The 20,108-nt window shown below is 33.5% G+C and overlaps 2 protein-coding genes across 3 annotated transcripts; both read right to left on the bottom strand.

Moving 5' to 3' along the window:
* Window positions 1-822: 822 nt before the first annotated feature.
* On the bottom strand, window positions 823-3,053 carry LOC140875403 (chaperone protein dnaJ 6-like). Of its 2 annotated transcripts, XM_073279068.1 has the most exons (5): window positions 2,693-3,053; window positions 2,389-2,476; window positions 2,193-2,263; window positions 1,803-1,859; window positions 823-1,227 (listed from the first exon to the last, which is right to left on the bottom strand). In XM_073279068.1, the coding sequence occupies exons 1-5, from the start codon at window positions 2,792-2,794 to the stop codon at window positions 1,003-1,005; spliced, it is 543 nt and encodes a 180-aa protein (XP_073135169.1). In that variant the 5' UTR covers window positions 2,795-3,053; the 3' UTR covers window positions 823-1,002. The 2 variants fall into 2 exon arrangements, with proteins under 2 accessions (XP_073135169.1, XP_073135170.1); XM_073279069.1 differs by lacking the exons at window positions 2,389-2,476; window positions 2,693-3,053 and having other exon boundaries at window positions 2,186-2,381.
* Window positions 3,054-3,876: 823 nt separating this feature from the next.
* Window positions 3,877-9,094, bottom strand: LOC140875960 (uncharacterized). Its single transcript, XM_073279792.1, has 2 exons — window positions 8,879-9,094; window positions 3,877-4,790 (listed from the first exon to the last, which is right to left on the bottom strand). Exons 1-2 carry the CDS (start codon window positions 9,014-9,016, stop codon window positions 4,281-4,283), a joined length of 648 nt encoding a protein of 215 aa, XP_073135893.1. The 5' UTR covers window positions 9,017-9,094; the 3' UTR covers window positions 3,877-4,280.
* Window positions 9,095-20,108: the final 11,014 nt, after the last annotated feature.

Consider the following 20,108-nt stretch of genomic DNA (forward strand, 5'->3'; position numbering starts at 1 on the left):
ATAGTTTACTTGTACAAGTTTTTGAGGAGGTCATGGCTAGTCTTAGGTATAAAAGAGTTGGGCCGGGCTTTTATTCAAAATGATTTTAACCCAATGAAAATTGGAACTCTGGGTGGGCCTAACAAAAGATTAATTCAAATAGTTTGGTAAATATCGCCATATACACTGCAATACAGAAAAAATAAAAGGAAAGGAAAGGAAAGGAAAGAAAGAAAAATTCGACTTAATTTTAGAACTTTCTAGCCATATGATCTTTTTCATATATCTAAAAAATTATAAAATAATAAAAATAATTTATATTTTATTTTCGATATGTTTGTTTCATTTTCGAGATAGTGCTACTGTAGCACTTTACACGTTAATGTCAAATCAACGACAATTTGGAATTTTTTTTTTAAATTCGAAAAAAAAAATATACAATAGACTTAACAACATAGAAAATCATTAATCGAAAAAAATAAACAAACATACAGAACAACAAACACAACATTTTCAAATTAATATAATCTTTAGATATATATTTTCCGAATTTAAAAATATTTACAACTAGAATAAAGGTCCCTCCCTCATGTATTTGTGGTATTTGATGGGATTTTCAATTCCACTTGAGAAAGTTATGAACGAAATAGCCTCGTATTGTTTTTCTATTCAGAAAATTGGGTAATGAAAGAAATAGCTTGTGTTGTTTACTATGAAGAAATTGGCTAGTATCGGCCCAGTTAAATTCCTCCCATTCTTTGCAAGCACATATCGGCCCATCGTTTAAAACAAATATTTAAACATATATATTCAGTTGAAAACTAATGCAAGATATCATCCGGATAGATTTGAATTTTGAAGCCTATTATTATGATGAAAGCTACAAACTACATCATTTATGCATATTTTGCTTACACAGATCTCCGACACGAAAACAACCACAACATTTCTGGATTTTGCTACTTGTACAGTTCAATGAAACAGTACAAAGCAAAAGGCTGTATTCGATGTTCCATTTTTGACTTAATAAACAGATCTGGACTTGCAATCTGCGTAAGCAGGGCTGTTCAAATTTTGAGTGTGCTGCGCCCGCCGCATCCTTTTATTCGCCGTCGCTGTATCATTCATCTTGGCATGGAGCCACTGTGATTCATGCGTGGGTTTTGGAGTGTCGTATTCGGGGATCCCAAATCCACGAGCCATATCCCAGAACATGCTTTGCAGATCCTTTGTACTGTAAGTTTTTTCCTGCAACCAACAACACTTGCAAAATGAGTGACAAGCCCAACAATAGGACTTTCTTTGTGCAGCAGCACTTGAAGCAATAAACAGGATAAGAATGTGAACTAAGCCTTCATGTTCATCAAAAACATCCTGCCAAGTTTATTTTATCATCTCAAACATTTCTAAACGAAGTTGATTTCTCAGACGTGAAGTTAGATTGATGAGAACGACATACAGTGACATTACGCAAACATTTTGAAAGAAGGCATTCTAAATAACTGATCTTCAGGCACAACTAGCAAACGATTTTCCAATTGATATCATATTTGCTTTGATAGATAACGAGCCATGTTCAGTAAACTGCATCATTGGGAATCATTAGGTAAGTAGAATGGGATGAACAGGGGATACTAATCAAAGGGATAAGAACTTGAAAATTATGGACAAGCAAGATGGATGCGTAACAACTTCTGTTAGGTGGGTTGCATAATCTCAAAAAAAAAAAAAAACATTGATTAGTACCAGACTCATTGGCAAAACATAAAGAATTCTATCAAGAAACGATTTTGAATATGGCCATAAAAAGTTCACACACGTACCTCCTTTCTAGCATCATTTATAAGGGACACCATTTCTTGGAGAAAATCAGAAAATCCCTGAAAACAAAGTGAAAACAATACTGAAACACAAAATCAAGGTGATTCTAAAAATTCATAAAACCATTCCAATTGAGGATCAAAATGTAGCAGTTGAATATATTTAAGTCGCACTAGCTTACACATTTGCTACAGCTTTTGTTATGTTCCTAGGCATTTCATTCTATCGTTAGTATCGGATACATTTGATTCCTATTAATCAAAATGTAGATCCAACTAAAAGCCGCTAAATAGTCTCCTAAAAATGCTTAAAAAGTGATTATAAGCTTTTCTTTACAAAATTTTCACTGTAATCGAAATCTTGAAGAGCTAGGGAGAATGCATGCCTTATACCTCGTCTTCTTCGATATCAGGGCCATACAATCCTGCATCATACAGTCTTCTTCTTTTCCTGTCTGATAAGACTGCTCTATCATAGACCAATTCGGCGTTAGATAAATACGAACAAACTTTAAATCAAGAAGCAACAGGGAAATCGAAAGCATCCTTTTGATCTATTGGGAAAATATACCGGAAACGTATTGGTTACCTGAATATGCTTCTTGGATTTTTTGAAATTTCTGTTTGGCCTCGCCCAGAAGTGAAGGATTTCGTGCCCACTTGTCCGGATGCCATTGCTAAATCAAATTCAGCAAAACAAAATTTCACAGTCCGTTAATTATTTGTTGTCCCCAATCGAAACAAAAAACAGAGAATAAGGCTTAAATCAAGAACCCAGAAATTGACACCCTTCAAGAACTAACTATACATTGAAGCCAACAAAAATGATTCAAGTGCAAGCAAAAACACCCTCTAAACAGATTGTATGAAAAAATTCGCAGCAGACAACATACCATAGCGAGCTTCAGGTAAGCACGTCTGATTTCTTCGTCTGAAGAATAGGAGAAAACACCAAGAACTCGATAAAGCGAAGGTGACCCTCCTCTGAACTCCATATCAGAAACCAAACCAAACACAACAGGTGGAAACTCTTGGATTCACGGAATGGAAAGAGAAATACACCCAAATCACGCTTAATTCAAGATTTTGCAACTGGGTTTCAACGTTGAAGGTTTCGTTATGTTAAAGTGGAAGGCTGAATGAAGGGAACTTACGGCATTTACGGAGACTCGGATGATGGCAAGTGTACGAGGTGCTGCGGTATACATATATAGCTATGGAAGCTTCTGTTGATTTCTGGAGGAAAGATGTTTGGCATCGAGAAGGTTCTAAATTCTCGGATGCACATACTACAAGGCACACGATATATAAACACATATGGGATGGTCCATGTGGATATTATCTACCATTATATAATATATTTAATAATTATAAAATTTACTAAAACTAATATGTTTTATTAAAAAAAATTAAAGTTTTAAGACACTAGAGGGCTCCTATATTAAAAAAACACACACTAGAGGGCTCCTGTGAAAATGGGATGAGATATCTAATTCGTTAGACTGATTGATTCGAATTTTATCAACAATGAAAATAATATTTTCGTATAAAAATAATATGTTTTTATAGATTTAATCGAATAAGACATTTATCTTATAAATTGACCCGTGAGACCATCTTATAATAACGTTGACACAATGTTGTGATACATCAAGTCAGTAAATTAAAGAACTCATAATAAATACCAAAAATGTATGTAAAAATAAATGTATAAATATAATACTATTCTTTTACTATAAAAATTTAATCAATAAAATAATATTTTTGATATTTTTAGGATATTTTTTTGATTTTTTATTATAAAATATTTAATATTTAAAATTCATCTTTTATTAATATGAGAAAAAAAAAAGTTAATTCTAATTTTTACTTCTATTTTTACTTTTTTTTTTTTACCCAAATCGAATTAGCTTACCCACAATTTTAGAACATTAGTTTAACGCAACAAGTAATTTTACGCCAGTTTTTTTTATAAAACAATTTTACGAATGACAGGTTAACGTCTTCATATTTATACTAAAAATAATATTTTTTACATAAAAAGTAATAATTTTTCACACACATGTGACTAAAACTGTTTAACAAAATTGAACCGTAAAACCGTTTTTCGAGAATTTTTATTTAATTATATATTAACCATATTGAATATCGTGGAGCTTATTTTTAACTTCTTAAAATATTTTATCGATTCAACTGAATTCAGACAACTCAATCTTGCACAAGTTAACCCGGAATATGTCGACATTGATGGCGAGAAGGGGATCTGATTTCATGTCCCAGCATAAAGTATATCCTTGTACCGGTACCTCGATTTTTCGTGCTCCCACAAGCATTACCAGTTCCCCAGCAGCTCTCATCATCTATGATCTGATACCATTGGATTTTAGGATCCAAGATTACAACTTTATTTCAATCATCAGTTTGCGAAATGACTAGTACAAACAACAAAACAGGTAGTAGGATACATGGCCAAGTTTCCCCTCATGAAACTGAGGTTTCCACGGTTCGTCCAGTTAGGAAATTGAGAGGTGGGAGTGTCGGTAGCGTTGAAACAGAAGGCTCTTTCTCAGGTGCGTGAACTGGAGTTTGTTGAGACGCGTCTCTGGGATTTGTTCCTGCAACATCATCTTTTGATTTCGCTTTACTTCCGTACGTCTCATTTGTTGGCTTTGACTTCTTTGCTACATTATCTTTCGGCTCATTTCCTTTGCCTTCGTCTTTTGGCTTGGACAACCCAGCCTTTTGCTTGAGTTCATCAAGTTCATTTCCTTTGCCTTCGTCTTTTGGCTTGGACAACCCAGCCTTTTGCTTGAGCTCATCAAATTTCTCCATAATCTTCTGTCTCATGGTGGCATTTCTCGGGCGTGCATCTGCAGTTGCTGGGAAGAAAAGAGAGGCAAAACAAAGAGATACGGCAGTTAAAGGCATCATTTCCCTTCTAGAGAAGACGGTGGAACTTTCCTGCAAGAGTGGCTGCTCCCTTTCTTTCATCTGCAATTACAGGGAAAAAATTACATTATTTCCTATCATCAAAACACAGGGAACATTAGGTAAATTATAATAGCATATTAATATTTCCCAATTGACTCGAAGGCTCTGTCTAACTTTTTGAGTAAACAAGAAGTTATCAGATAATGAAATCACTCGTGTCCTTGAATTTGAGCTAGTGATGCGTGTTGAATAACACCAAATTGAGAAGTTTGTGTCGTGTGCAGCGACTAACAAACAAAATAATAAAATAAGGAACAAAAATGCAAGTAGAGGCTAATAATCTTCACATGTTACATGTGTAAAATTCAATAAAACAGTTTTGAACAGTAACTGAAAAACAGAGAGCATATAATCTAGATAATCATAAAAAAATTATGATCTATCATCCAAGGAAATGTCTGATGATAAGAAAAATTAGGTTTCCATTGAAGAATTGTACATGCAAAAAATGCTGAGTAAGATGCTTTTTCGCATAGCAGATAACACAATAGCAACATGAATATATAAAAGACAAGGGCAGCACAGTAAGAAGTTAATGAACAAATTACTGAAAGGCCAAACGAAAAAGCAGACAATAGCTAAGAGTTTGTCACTAGATGACTATAGCTATTTAATTCAGTAAAGTTGTTCAGGAGGAGGATTATCGACTTTTGAACTAGTCAGCGCAGATTTTCGCTAGAAATTTATCGGTGACATAGAAATGACAGAAAAATAATGGTATGATGATAAACCGAACATTGTTATAACTGCCTGTGTCAGAACACCGATGAATAGCAGGTAGAGGAAAGCATGAATTTCAGAAATTGCATCATCCCATAAAACAGCGAAATTGATTAAAACTTCAATTCCTCTCAATCCATCATTTCTCAGAAAATCTACTTGAAGAAGCCCAAAGAGTAACGGCTTAGAATGACATTTTTTGCAAAGAATATCAGTCATCAACATCTTGTGTTGTTATTGAGGTTACTAGGTAGTTGAGTGAAAATCTACAGAGGGAAGTTTTGAAAGTTTTTGTAAACTGCGGTAACGAGCTATCAGTGTAATCAGGACAGGTTTTAGGCCAAATCTATGTGAACTACCTACGTAGAACTTTGAGCTTGAGTTTGCATGATGAAGATCAAGACTAAGCTCCATTATTACAAACAATAATAGGATGAAAGAAACTCAGATAGACGAGATGATTCAATGAATTTCACCAGGACGTTCCTTCCCATATGTGAGAAGATCGGGTTAGAAAGGTTAGATCATACAATTGAACCATGATGAAAATCTTCAACTACTTAGTTTTCAGCCTGTAATTTGCAATTTTCGATTTCGTTATTTTCAAGCATTAAGAAGATAATATTTTGAGCACAACGGTAATCACAAAACAGCTCCGAGTGTTGGGGTCCTGATACCAGCAACTACATCAAGAAGCCAATAGATTGAACAGTTACTTTATCTCAAGTTAATGAAACCTCTCTAAACAATTGTTTGACTTTGTCAGGACCAACAAACTTTTTGCAAATGTTACCTATTTTACTTTCATTTTCATTTCACTTCTCTTCACATGTCCGTTGTTGTATTCAAGAGAGCAAAACCATTAAAACAATACAAATTTTTATTGACCTTTGAAGCCTTCCAAATTCAAGAAATCATAAATAGAGCATGTCAATGGCATAAAGGCATGTAGTTTAAATTTATGGTATTTTCAAAGCTAAAAATTGCAACTTATCTATCATTTACATGTTTAAAATTTAAGGAATAATGCTTGGTTAAATGATAGTATATATTTTAATTTAATATTTTTTTACTTTTGATTTCTATTTTTCAAAACTTAAATTTAATATAGAAGTATCATAGTTCAAACCTCAATCAGATCCATAAATCTCCATTTTTCAAAATACTGGTTTCAAATTCCTAATTTAACTAACTGAGAATTATAAATTTCAAATTCAAACTCTAATATTTATGTCGAGGAAAAAATATAAAAAGATAGATGAAAAACATATTAAATTTCTTTAAAATTTAAACCCCTTCCACTGTTTTTTTAAAAAAAAAAATTCAGTGGGGTTAATGGCAGTTAATTATATCCAATAACTAAAATTTTCAACAAAACCTGGTACCAGCCATTCAAAGGGGAAATTTAATAGGAAAGAAAGATCTTTTCTCTAGTTTTGCTGCTTGCCTTGAAACAATTGGGCTTCACTCTCAACTTATAATGTAGATTATTTCTATAAGGAAAAGAAAGAAAATAGGAATTCTGGGGTGATCTGCACCATGGTTGGAGTAGCTAAGCCACTCTGGGGCAAACAGTTGGCCGGTGTTCCAAGCGCAAGCATGATGGCATTACTGATTACAAAGAATGAGAAACATAATGACAGAGAGAAGATAAGACAAGAAAAGTATTCAACCAAATGCAGTTTACACCCCCAACTCCCCAAAAATATGCAGTACCGACTACCTGTTTATTTTGTTAAACTTGAAAGAGGATGGAAATGCACATAGAGACGAGCTTGTGGATTTAATAGGCAAGATTCAATTCAAACTTTCTACGAAAAACAGCCCTTAAATTTGCCCCCTCCTTTCTAAAATGAACCTTTTCTTGAAGGCATTTGATACATAGAAACTTTAGTTCATCTGTTTGTTGATTGGGGTCATTAGGGCCAAGGCATGACTAATATCGTCCTTTATCCTTTCAAATTTAACTAAGATGGCGCTTGGGGAAGGATTTGAAGCTATGAATTTCAAATCCATGGATTTTAAATTCATTTGATTGCTTAGATGAATTTATGTTGGATGAGTTTCAAATACATCTCTTGCTGATCCATGTAGAATCATGTAACGATAATCATGATGTAACTGAAATACATCAAAAATGGGTTTCAGTTCGAATCCATCCTTCAAATCCCTGTTCAAATAAAATCCTCTCATCCAAGTGCAACCTAAAAGTCATGGATAATCAGCATTTAATATAAAACTAGAAGGCGTGTTGCATTAACCTCACCTAAACTTGTTGCATTCGCAAGATTCCCAAAAATTCTGTGTAGGCACTTGCACCACATTTTTTGAGGTCTGTTTCGTTCACTCCAGAAATTATGTCTTTCGACCACGTTTCATAGGGGACCAAAAGGTATTATGCAGATAACTCTCTGTCACTTTTGTCATTTGGCACTTAGACATCAAATCCTTATGTTTTTTGGCAACCAGATATTCTAATAAATTTCCATTGGATCAAATGTGAAACTGTCTGTCACAAAATACCCTGCTTGAATTTGTTAACATTAATTTTCCACCTTTTTTTTTTGGATCCGCAATAGCCCAGTATTTTTTATTAGTATATCTCGTTATTTTATGATAGTTAATCAAAGTTTGAAATGGTCTAATTGTTCTTATTGCTTGTCATGGTCATAAAATAAAGTATTGACAGTGTATGATCAGGTCTATTTTGGATGAAGACCTATCTGAGACCTCATGATCCGACGGAAAGTTTTGGCTGCAAGCTTACGTTGTTGTCCCCCTGTAACAGTGACTTGAGACCATTTAGGACGTGTAGCTCATCTAGCACCAAGGTTTCAAGAATGAGAGGTGGTCTAGAGTTCGAGTTCATGTTCGAGACCCAATTGTAAACCATTTTGAACTGCCTTAAGGATACAGAGATGATAAGATTTCTAGAAGTCAGTTCATTCGGCTAAAAAAATCCACAAAACAATTACTACTTCTGTACTTCATACCCCATCAAGGAAAAAACAATGAAATTTACTGGTAATTTTTCTTGAAAGAATTAAGTTTCGTCATCCTAAACTTTCTTGAGGCCAACTGTCACTCCTTCACGCACCTTCCACAACATTCCCGAGTCTGCGCCAAGTGCCAGCAGCAGTCACAAGGAAGTCATAATGTCCGTTTTTACATCAACATTTTACTTCACAAAACCACTCAAAACAAGAAACTATCAAGCATCTACTAACAGATACTCCTCGAATCCGACATAATAACATAATCCCACGAACAAAAAAAAAACCAAAAAAGGGGATCTTGAACACTTCAAATAGTAGCACTTTCTTGGTAAAGTAAAGCAGTATGGACAAGAGGTGGTAGCATAAACTTACAGATTTGATTTGAACTTTGACAGGAGGTAGAGTTTGTGTATTCACCAATGCGACTTTCGAAGCATTTGGGTGAGATCCATTTTCTCCGATCGCGGGAGGAATCCGGTACGTCACCGGCTTCAAGGTGGAAAGCAACATTCTCCGGCGAGATGAAGGGCTCCGATTAGTAGGTAGGTGAGTGAAAAAACTAGAATGTGGTGTGCTGTGTTGCTCTTGAATACCGTGCCTGTACGTATCAACAAGGATTCGTCCATTTAATTTTTAAAAAAATTTAAATGTTAAAAAAATTATTTTATAGAGAAAATTGTGATTTGGCTCTTTATATTTTATTTGGACCACACATTTGTCAAAATTTCACTTGTAATTAACGTGCTCTGTTTCTCAACATTTTCCACGAGGCCCTCGCTTACATAATGCCAATGTGTTAAATGCTAGGGATTAGAAAAATGTTTGATATGTATCTGAGTTATCGAACCCGGGCTGAGTTTGAGAATCATGTTTTCTGTTTTTCAGAGCTAAAATCGAGTTAAAATTATTTTCTTCGATAATTCGTGGGTTTTAAAATTTTTCAATACTAACAATAGTATATAATTATATATTAAATATATATATAAGTTTCGAGCTTGTGAACTTTTATTATTGAATCATATGTTCAAGCGATAGTTCGAATAGCTTCAGAACAGGTCCGAACATTTTGATTTGAACTCGAGCTAAAAAAATTTGAAAATTTTGAGTTATGAATCGAGCTCGAACTCGAATATATTTAATTAGAGTCTTAATTTTTTTACTAATATTAGGCTTGATTCATTTTCGTTTACCCTGCTACTTCAAGTTATCATTGATTTTGTTGGGCAGTGTGTGTTACAATTGTCTCACATTGAATAATAAAACTAACAAAGAGTTAGTTATAAACCCTTGAGATAACCTCATCCAATAGGCAAGCCTTTTGAGATGGACACAACTCATGAGTTTATAATCTAACATTAGTGCTCTCGTTGAGAGCCGACGTAGCAGAAGGGACGACCTAGAAAAGGGCTACCACCGGATGAAAGGTGAGTGAAAGCCGTCTGGAGTGGGCCGCCGTCGCAGACGTCGGCTTTTCAAGAGGTTGGCAATGCTACAATTCTCTCACATTGAATAATAAAACTAACAAAGAGTAAGTTATAAACTCTTGACGTAACTACACCCAATAAGCAAGTCTTTTGAGATGGACACTCATGTGTTTATAACCTAACAGTATGTATGTATACACTCACAATGTGCACATTAGACTTTAAGCCCAGTAGAACCCGGCCCGTTCGAACCTGATTTGCAATTCGACTAGTCCTGTAGTAAATGAGAATGGGTTCAGGTATGAAAAATTGCTACTCGACCTGCAAGTCTTTTGAGATGGACACTCATGGATTTATAACCTAACTGTGTATATGTATACACTCACAGTGTGCACATTAGACTTTAAGCCCAATAGAACCCGGCCCGTCCAAACCTGATTTGGTATTCGACTAGTCATGTAGTAAATGCGATTGGGTTCATATGAAAAATTGCTACTCGACCTGTTCCCACTCCTATTCAACACCATGCAAGTATTCTCGTGAACAATCACAAATGATCAAAATTGTAATTTAATGACAAAATTTTTTTAAAAAAAAGAGTAATGTGACTCAATTCTGACAACCTAGCATATCAATGTCGTAGAGTATTAATTGATAGGTATTGTATATTTTGGATTGGCTTGGTATGCGTTAGACTAGAGGTGCAAACGAACCGAATCGAGCCAAATAATGTTAAAATTTTAAGGCTCGAATTTGGCTAGCTCGATATAAGTATATTCGAGTTCGAGCTCGATTCGAAGCTTGATTATTTCAAATATTTTGGCTCGAACTTGGCTCGAAATAAAGTTCGAGTTCGGCTCGAAATATTCGAACCTATTTGTGAATTATTGCTCGGATATTATGGTTCGAAAAACTCGAAATGTTCGAAAAAACTCGAAATGTATATATATTTATTATATAATAAATATATTAATTAAAATATTAAAGCTCGCGAACTATCGAACAAAATAATTTTGGCTCGAGCTCGGCTCGAAAAAAATTCGAACATGTTCGAATGTGGCTCGAGTTCGATAAGTTCGAATACGAATCAAATATTTATCGAGTCGGCTCAAAAAACTCACGAACATGTTTGATTCGTTTACACCCCTACATTAGACAATCTAGTTTCGGTGATTAGCTACCTTCGAGAAAACCAGTAGACGACTCCGCGTCTTAGAAGATCAATTGAAAAGAGTTTTTCAGAAGATCTTGCTATAGGATGTAAACCAGTAGACAATATTAGTACATTGTTTTTCTATTTCCAGCATAATAGGTTTGCTCTTCTCATTTAAACAGAAACAACAGTCCGTAAAAAATATTCATCAATTTCAAAAAGGATAAAAGATAAAAATTCAATAGACTGCATCGCATATCTCTTATGTACTATATGTCAGAGAATGTTCCTAGTTATGAGACAATTAATTTTTTAGTACAATTCATTGATTGGATCGTACAAAAGTTATTTATTGTCGTTACCATATTTGGAAAAGGCAAATAACAAAAATTTCTATTGCACAAGTATGCTTTTGAGACTATAGTCGTTTTTTCAAACGTTAAAAACTCTCTCTATATATGGCATCAAGATTGTACTATGATCCCTCTTCAATAACTGCGCATTAGCATTGAGAATACCTATCATCTAAGACTTAAGCAATATCTCAAGTTGATGCAAGTCTAAAAATCCAGAATGCAAAGAAAAGTTTAATCTAATTTAGAAGAATCAATCGTGCTACTGCTTCTCACACCAACAAAGTTTTGTATCAACACTAGTAGAAATTTCGCATTTTACTTCGGCATTTTTTACTTCGGCAATTATCAATTACGAAGTAATATGTAATATATAACTTCGATAATAACATTAGTGAGGTAAAAACACACATTTTACTTCGGTATTTAAAAAAACACGGGCTTCACTTAATTTTTTAGGACATATTACTTCGGCAGGTATTGTTTTGCCGAAGTAAAAAGTGAAAAAATAAAATTTTAATGGTAAGTTGTAAAGTAAATTCCCTATCTTTCTAAACCTTTTCATTGACTTACACAATCGTAAAAAACCCAAACTCCATCCCCTTCTTCCACAACTCCATCGATCCCTTTTCTTCAGCCCCAGCGCCCGCCGCCGATTGACAACTCCAGCCTTCCACCACCACCAAGAGCTGCTCGCCATCTTCCAAACTCCATCTATCCCTTCTTCCGAACTCCATCGATCCCCTTCTTTAGCCCTAGCGTGCCGCCGATTTACAACTCCAGCCTTCCACCACTACCAGGAGCTTCTCGCCGATGGAATAATCGTATGAATCCTTCTCTTTTCCTATCGATTCAGGTTTTAAATGTACTTTTTGGATGAGTTTTCTATTTTTTTCCTGAAATCGGGTTATGTTTTTTTTAAAAAAATCAATTCGGGTTTCCTTTTTTTGATTTTGATTTTCAATGTTTCGTTATCTTTGTTCTCTCGAAGAAACTAAAAATATGCTAATGAACCGCATATTAGTGGTCTTTGTTCCATTTCCCCTGTTTTTTAAATTGTTTCATCACCAAGAACAAAAATGTCGAACATTTGACGAGTTAATATGCACCTATGGAATATCGCCGCAAAGCATGTACTTTAATCTGAACTTAAATCGAACTGTACTTGTGATTTTAAGTTCACTGTCCTGTCACTTTTAGTTTTTGAAGATGTCGAAACTAATTGTAGAAAATGTAGCCTATTGAATTTATTATCAATGCAGTTGACGTTGTGTCTTAACTCTTAATGAAATGTTGATTTATGTAGACGAATATATTTTCAGTTTGACTGGATTTACCCGAAATTGATGTGTTTTCATGGAGGCTGGTTGAATTCATTTCATCAACTTATTGACTGCTAGGTGAAATAGTCATGAGCTATAGAAATGTGTCGGGGCCGGTGAACTGCAAAATTGTAAACTAGGAGCTTTTGTAGTTTGTCCAAAAGAAAAAAAACCATTTAAATGCTTCAGTTAAATGACTGTACTAGATGATATGACAATAAAATATAGAAATAGAATGATTTCCTCCAGACTCCAGTGAACCATGTTTCATTATGATGCGTAATTGAAGATAACCTCATTTTTCAGGATTGGTGAGTACTAAAGTCTGTCGGTGTTCCATTTGGTTCAAAGGGAATAGAATGTGCAGTATTGAATGCTCAAAATCCTGATAAGATTCGTGAGTTTATTTCAGGTACTCCTTGGGCCTGAGGGCTTGTGTTACTGTAACTTTCATATAACTGTTATGTACGTTTCCAGGAACTTGTTCAAATATGTTTGGAACTTGTATTTAATTTAGCCTTGTTTACCCTGTTCCTTTCGCTGACAAAATCGGAGCTGCACTAGCGTCACTGAAGTATACTAAATTTTTATCTCTTTGCCCCACTTTATTCTCCAGAGTGAAGTTTAAAAGTATAAGTTAATTGAACAGCATCAGATACTACAAGGCTTTAGTGGTTGAAGTTGTATCACTAAAGACAAGAATGATGCTAAAACAAGGGTAGCCTGATGTATTAGCCTCTCATATCACTACAAGAAAATTGTTAATTAACAACACTCAAACAATTCCTTGAGCGTAGAGAAGATTTTTTATGCTCATGATATACACTGATGTCTAGTCAGTTTAGAAATAGGATCCCTTTCAATTTGTTTCTGCTCATTAATGGATTTTATGTTTCAAATCTCAGATACCAGAATTGCTCCTTGGTTTGAAGGATTATGTTTATCTAGCTCAGGCGAGGGTCACTAACGTTCTGAAAAGTAATGCAGTTGTTCTCTAAATTAATTTTTTCTGAGTTGTGTTTTTGAATTGCTAGTCGAAGTATGTTAGTTAAACTTAAATATATATGTACTGAACTTTCTTGGTTTTCTTCATTTTTTGAGCATCATTCGGAATCATTTTCAAGTAGTATGTAAGTTAAGTTTAAAGTTCGGAATGACTTTCTTGGTTTTGCCATGGAAATGAAATGGTAGTAGTAGACAGTTTTCTACGAAAATAAATCAAGAACATCATAGAGTAGCTAAAAGAACATAAAGAGTACAAGAAGTATAATAGAGAGTATAATGAAGGAGATGGAGTTTGTTGTTTTAATTTGCAAACCATCCTTTTGATCTTCTCTTGTAAATAGTTTGTGCATAATCGAAAGTAATGTTTGAACTTTGGAGGTAAATGTTTAGAAAAAAACATATCAAAAACTCTTTACAAACACTATATCAATTTTAGCCGATGTGGCCATCTGATCAATAATGTAGGAATATTGCGTGCATGCGTGCATCTCCAACCTTGTGCAACGTTATTTTAGAGCAGTTTTAACACAATTTTCGCACTAATTTAATTATAATTATGTCATTAAATTTATAAATAGATGTCAAGAGTTTGATTTATGTTGTGTTATTTAACTAAATATATGTATTCAAGTTATTTAACTAAAGATGGCGCTCTGCAGAGATGTGTGTGCATATATATGCTTCATTGGAAGTAACGTATCTTATGTGGAGGCTGAGCGGCGGCCGTATTGGATTCCATTGGATGCTGATGTCGATAATATATTTGCTCTGTTGTAATTTCTGAAGCTTAATAGATCAGAATTTGATTTGCAGGTATTGGTGCTAACTAAAACAAACATTAGTTCTTGTAGCAAGATTTTTCTTTGAAATTCGATATTATTAGCTTGGTGCCCAAGGTGAAACTTTTTTTTGTGAGATTTGAATGGCATCACATATTTTTCTTTATCGCTATCATTATATATATATATATATATATATATATATATATATATATATATATATATATATTATATAACACAAAATGATAATATTCTTGAACAGAGTGATTCATGTCCATTATACGAAGATATATGTTTTTTTACAATCTCAACCCACTAACTAATAGTTTACGTCTCCTACATGGATCACACACGCTGCATCATATGTGACGTTTATTAAGAGAAGTTTATGTTACCTTTACTGGAAAATGAGGGGAAATTGCAAAATAGGGTTTAAGAATGCCGTCACCTTTTCCCGATTCTTAGATTTTGTCTTTTCTTTACAAAAGGTTTATTCAAGTTTACTTTCAATATCTTTTACCTTTGCATATTTTTTGTTTAATTGATATTTATTGTAGTTTGAGGAGGCCAAAGAAAGAATAACAGAGTTGATTCGTAAGCCCAAGATCATTCCAGCTCTGTTTTTTTTTTTTAGCATTTTGGCTCATTTTAGCCAATTGATATGCACGTTGCTGCAATTTCAGAGCAAGAGAATTCGAAATTCAATAATACTCTGTCTTACCATATCAAATCGTTCTAGGTATGTTATTTTCGGTTTTCCTTTTATTTGTTGGTATTGTAATTCATAGTCTTTGTATCTAGTTTGCCATTTATTTTATTCTTAATTTTATTTTTCCTTTTTTTTTTTGGATTGGGTGGGATGACCCTTCTGGGAGTTCCTAGATTCCAAGAAGAAAATTTTGAAACTAACAAGCTTGTGCATGAGCAGATTTGTGAAATGGCTACCAAAAAAGGTTTCACCCCATCACAATTAGCATTAGCTTGGGTTTTTCCATTTAGGCTCGAGAATTCGATTCTGCATTTACACTATATTGAAAAATTGAATTTTCATCAGGCTTATATAAATTGAAATTCTTATCTTTTGCGGCTTTGCCAAATTTTGATTTGGATTCAGAACTTAGTGCTCCTTGGTATTTATATATACAACAAGTAGCTAGGAAATTTGGTTTTACCCAATTTTGACCAATATTTTATGTTGTTTCAAAGGGAAGGTGAAACAAACTTTTTATCCCACTGTATCATATAAAAAATAATATTTTACATGATGTTTTTTCATGGTTATGATAAGTTAAGTTTCACTAAGTTATGCTGATGTAATCAAAAAGAGCAATGCTGCTGCAAAAAGACTTGCAAACTGAGGGTCTTTCTGTTCCAACTGATATTTTTATTAAGGTGCAAAAGGAGGTTCATGTATATATGTACCTAATGTCTAACACTGAATATTTACAACATTATTCTATTATGGTTCCATTGTTATTGATGATTAACTTTATTATATTATTTATTTTTTGATTCAGATGGACATGTCTGCTAGGATGAACCTTCTAGGGAAAGCAAAAGTGAAATCTGAGATGTTCAGGTAGACAAAAGCACCAGTACACTGCCTTGAATTATTCTAGATATTTCTGTTAGTGTAACAGTAGATTCGTGGTCCAATAAAGTGTAAACTTACATGTTCATCATAGAATTAGAAGATGAAATCTATCTATGGTATATATTTGTAGGGGGTACACTTAATAAAGGATTTAATCGTGCATTGGGGACCTTATCTGCTGGGGAACTATCCCTGGGGATTGCTGAATTATCTGAGATGGCAGGAGAATTTCAAAAAGTGGTGATAGTAGTCAGCATTTTTGTTGCTGGTATGAAATTTTCTTCTTCTCTTTTGTGTGTTTGTGTAATGGAGATTGTGCTTTTTATATTTTGGGTCATAGGATTTCTAGCTAGCTATTTGAAGCAGCACTCTGCCTTGTTTTTGTTTCTTTGTTTATTGCAAGTGTAATGCTTCTCCTATTGCATGAGGATAAGCTTAAGGATTCGAACAATGTATTTAACTAATTACGTGGTTCTAGTTGTATCCATGCATTCTACTTTTCCTTAAATTGCTCAACAATTTCTTCTTCTTCAATGTATTTTTTTCCTTCAAACATATATGTGATGTTTTGTCTCTTGTTGATTGAAAATAAGCGTTTAAAATAGTTTATAAAATAACTTATAAAATGAACTCCAATCCCATAACAATTTGTATAAATGATTTTCGTATATATGTTATATATAAGTTATGACGATGCATGACTTAGCTCTAGCTAGTTGCTGAAGATCGCAGTATACAGTGGTCCTAATTGCAAGGATATGGACAAGTGTATGATAACATATATAAAATAGGTTCACTGAATTCTGGAAACCTTTTGTTAAAAGTTACAGCTCATTGGAGGGTGGCCTCACATTAATAACAGTTAAGTGAATATATATACATGTAATTTGGTCGTATGTCAGGTAACAAAGACAGTTTAATACAAATAAAATGGATGCAGCCTTTGTTTTTGATTTCAAATCATTCACTTCTAGTTTCCAGGATGCTGTTTTTGAAAATAGGTTGCTGCCTTTGTTTTGGATTTCAGTTTGCAACTAGTTACCTTGTTGGTTTACCGTGACATTCCTATATTTTTTTGAATTTCAGTTTGCAAGATGCGTCAAGAATAAAGCGTACAGTCAAGAACAATTTGATGAAGTTAAAAGTGAATGGAGTGAATTTGTCTACTCGCATGTAGGTGGCTGAATATGTCATTTCAAATTGGGATAATACTTTTTTTTTAGGAAATTCGTGTGGATGTGTACACGTTTAGGTGGTTGAATATGTCATTTCAAATTGGGATAATACTTATTTTTAAGGAAATACGTGTGGATGTGTACACGTTTAGTTTTGAGGAATATGTGTGGATATGTGCATATAATTTCGGGTTATTTTGGTGGATAGAGTACTTGTTGATTTATGTATGTGTCGGTTCGGGATGGATTTATTAATATTATTAGTGTATTTTTATGTTTCAAAAATATATTTATGGCATTATTGTATCTAAATTTTAATTTAGAAAATGTGTTCTATTGCTTCAGCAATTTTAGAATAAACGAAGTAAATCATTATCTTCTACTTCGTATTTTAATCAAAATACCAAAGTAAAACAAATTCTATTACTTCAGCAATTTCATTAATAGACGAAGTAGAAGAATGCATTTTACTACGGTAATATAGGAAATTAACGAAGTAAAAGATATTATATCACTTCGTCTGTTAACGAAATTGATGAAGTAAAAGCTATTCTATGGCTTCAGTAATTTCATTAATAAGCGAAATATAAGCATATGTTTGACTTCGTAACTTATGAATTGAGCGAAGTAAAATATATGTTTTTACTTCGGCACCGGTCCAATTCTGCCTCCAAAAAATGACCAAAGACTTCGGTAATTTAAGATATAAGACTTCGGCGATTCAGCGAAGTAAAAAAGTACTCTATTACTTCACGTGACACTACTTCGATAATTAAGTTCCTACGACTTCGGTTATTAACCGAAGTCTTACGCGATTTTTCTACTAGTGCAATTATAAAAGTGTGAAAAAGTTGTAATACGTGGAAATTAAAAGAGTCTTAATTCCCAGAACTTTCGTTGATTATTTAAATATGTTTGCTAGGAGTTTCAATAGGAAAAGTTAAGAACTATTGAAGTAAATTTGTATACGGTTTGCACCTATCAAAATCTTCTATTGATACTTTCTGGAAACAGATCGAAGAAGGGAAAATGTAGAAGTGTTTTGACATTCCAACTTCCAAAAAAACAAGTCTTGTGTATTTTTTCATTGCCTACTGTTTTTTTCATTATTTCTGAAGTGTTGTTAATTGTTTTCGCACTCTCTTGGTAGTAGTCTGTTGCACTTTCTATTAGTCGAGATTAGCATTAATTTATTACCCCCAAAAAATTTGATATATATTACGAGAAAATATATGTATGATCTAATAATATATATGCATGAAAAATGTTTGTATTATTGTGAATTTCTTAACGTCGCGTTCACATTGTAATATCAAATATCTTAAATTTAAACTTTTCTCACATTTAAACAAGCTAAGTATATAATTATGTCACATAAATTCTAATTGAATATATTTTACATGCGTATCTGAAATAATAACGTGATGTTAAAATTAATACCATATAGCGCATTTTAGAATCTAAGAAGATGGAATTATATATATACATGTTCTTTGGATATTGTAAAGTTTTTTTTAGTAATTTTACAAAACTCCGGGCTTTCATATTGTAGCAAAAGATAGCCACGTACAAAGTGACTTTTAAAGCTAGCCACCAACACTAACCATATATATTATTTTGGTCTTGAGAGTTCCAAAGATAGTCACGTGTAAAACGACTTTTTACGGGTTTTCAACATGAGTTGGGTACTGGAAAACCTTATGTTGATGCTTTGTGAGAACATGGTTGGCACCTGTCCATTGAGTTGAATTCTCGGATGCCAGGACTAGCGGCTCTCTCGTTAGGCCAGGACTTTAACATTTACCAGAAAATTCCGCTCATTTTTTTTTTTTTTTTACGTAGGAATCCGTAGCCGTTATTCCGTTATTTTTTGGTGTGCTTTGGGTAAACCCCCGAACTAACGCAATAGCCTGCACACTACGCTAGTTAGGTAAACCACACTAGACAAGCCCTGTGTGACAGACTAGTCCAAGAAGGTGTTGGCAGAGGGAATCAAATCGAATTTCTGACCTATGACCAATAGTTTACCTACTCCACCAACTTGGACACCCCTTAGAGGCATTCCGCTCATTTTATTATTTAAAGACGAAGAAATTAAAATTTATGGGGATTATTATTTATAATAAATCCGTGAAAATATATATCTCTTATTAAATAGCTTTTTGATCAAATTTAAAATTTATTTATACAAAGTTGTATAGTTTTTATCTTGAATATTTAAAATTGACTCGTTAATTAAAGGGAAAATAATTTTTTTGGTCCATTAACTTGTCCATGTTTTGATTTTGATCCATTAACTTTTTCGATTTGGGTTTGGGTACACTAACTTTGCATTTTCAGTGTTTTTTGGTCCAACTGCGTACGTGTCAGCTTTTGATTGGTCCACGTCATCATTTTGGACCAATCAAAAGTTGACACGTACGCAGTTGGACCAAAAAACACTGAAAATGCAAAGTTAATGTACCAATACCTAAATCGAAAAAGTTAATGGACCAAAATCCAAAGAGGGTAAAGTTACTAGACCAAAAAACTTATTTTCCCTTAATTAAATACCAAGCTCATGGAAGTTTGACTTGATTAACGAAACATTATTGTCATGATTACATGACATTTTATATTAAATTATTAACAATTTAATTTTCTTTGAGCTCATTACGTATATTAAAATATTCTTACGATCTTCTTATTAAAATAATTTTTTTTATGAAATCATGATATGGAAAATCTAAAATCATTTTCAAGCATGTTAATTAATTAACAAGGGTACGTACTAAATCATGAAATAAATTACTATAAG

Source organism: Henckelia pumila, chromosome 1 (assembly GCF_033568475.1).
Source record: "Henckelia pumila isolate YLH828 chromosome 1, ASM3356847v2, whole genome shotgun sequence".
Taxonomy (NCBI): Eukaryota; Viridiplantae; Streptophyta; class Magnoliopsida; order Lamiales; family Gesneriaceae; genus Henckelia; species Henckelia pumila.

Excerpts from the sequence above, each read along its gene's own strand:
- LOC140875403 (XM_073279068.1), bottom strand. The coding sequence starts at position 2,794 with ATGGAGTTCAGAGGAGGGTCACCTTCGCTTTATCGAGTTCTTGGTGTT. Across the intron at positions 2,264-2,388 it reads AATCCAAGAAGCATATTCAG|TCTTATCAGACAGGAAAAGA; the intron begins GTAACCAATACG and ends ATGATAGAGCAG. Across the intron at positions 1,860-2,192 it reads CTGATATCGAAGAAGACGAG|GGATTTTCTGATTTTCTCCA; the intron begins GTATAAGGCATG and ends CTTTGTTTTCAG.
- LOC140875960 (XM_073279792.1), bottom strand. The coding sequence starts at position 9,016 with ATGTTGCTTTCCACCTTGAAGCCGGTGACGTACCGGATTCCTCCCGCG. Across the intron at positions 4,791-8,878 it reads TCAAAGTTCAAATCAAATCT|ATGAAAGAAAGGGAGCAGCC; the intron begins GTAAGTTTATGC and ends CTGTAATTGCAG.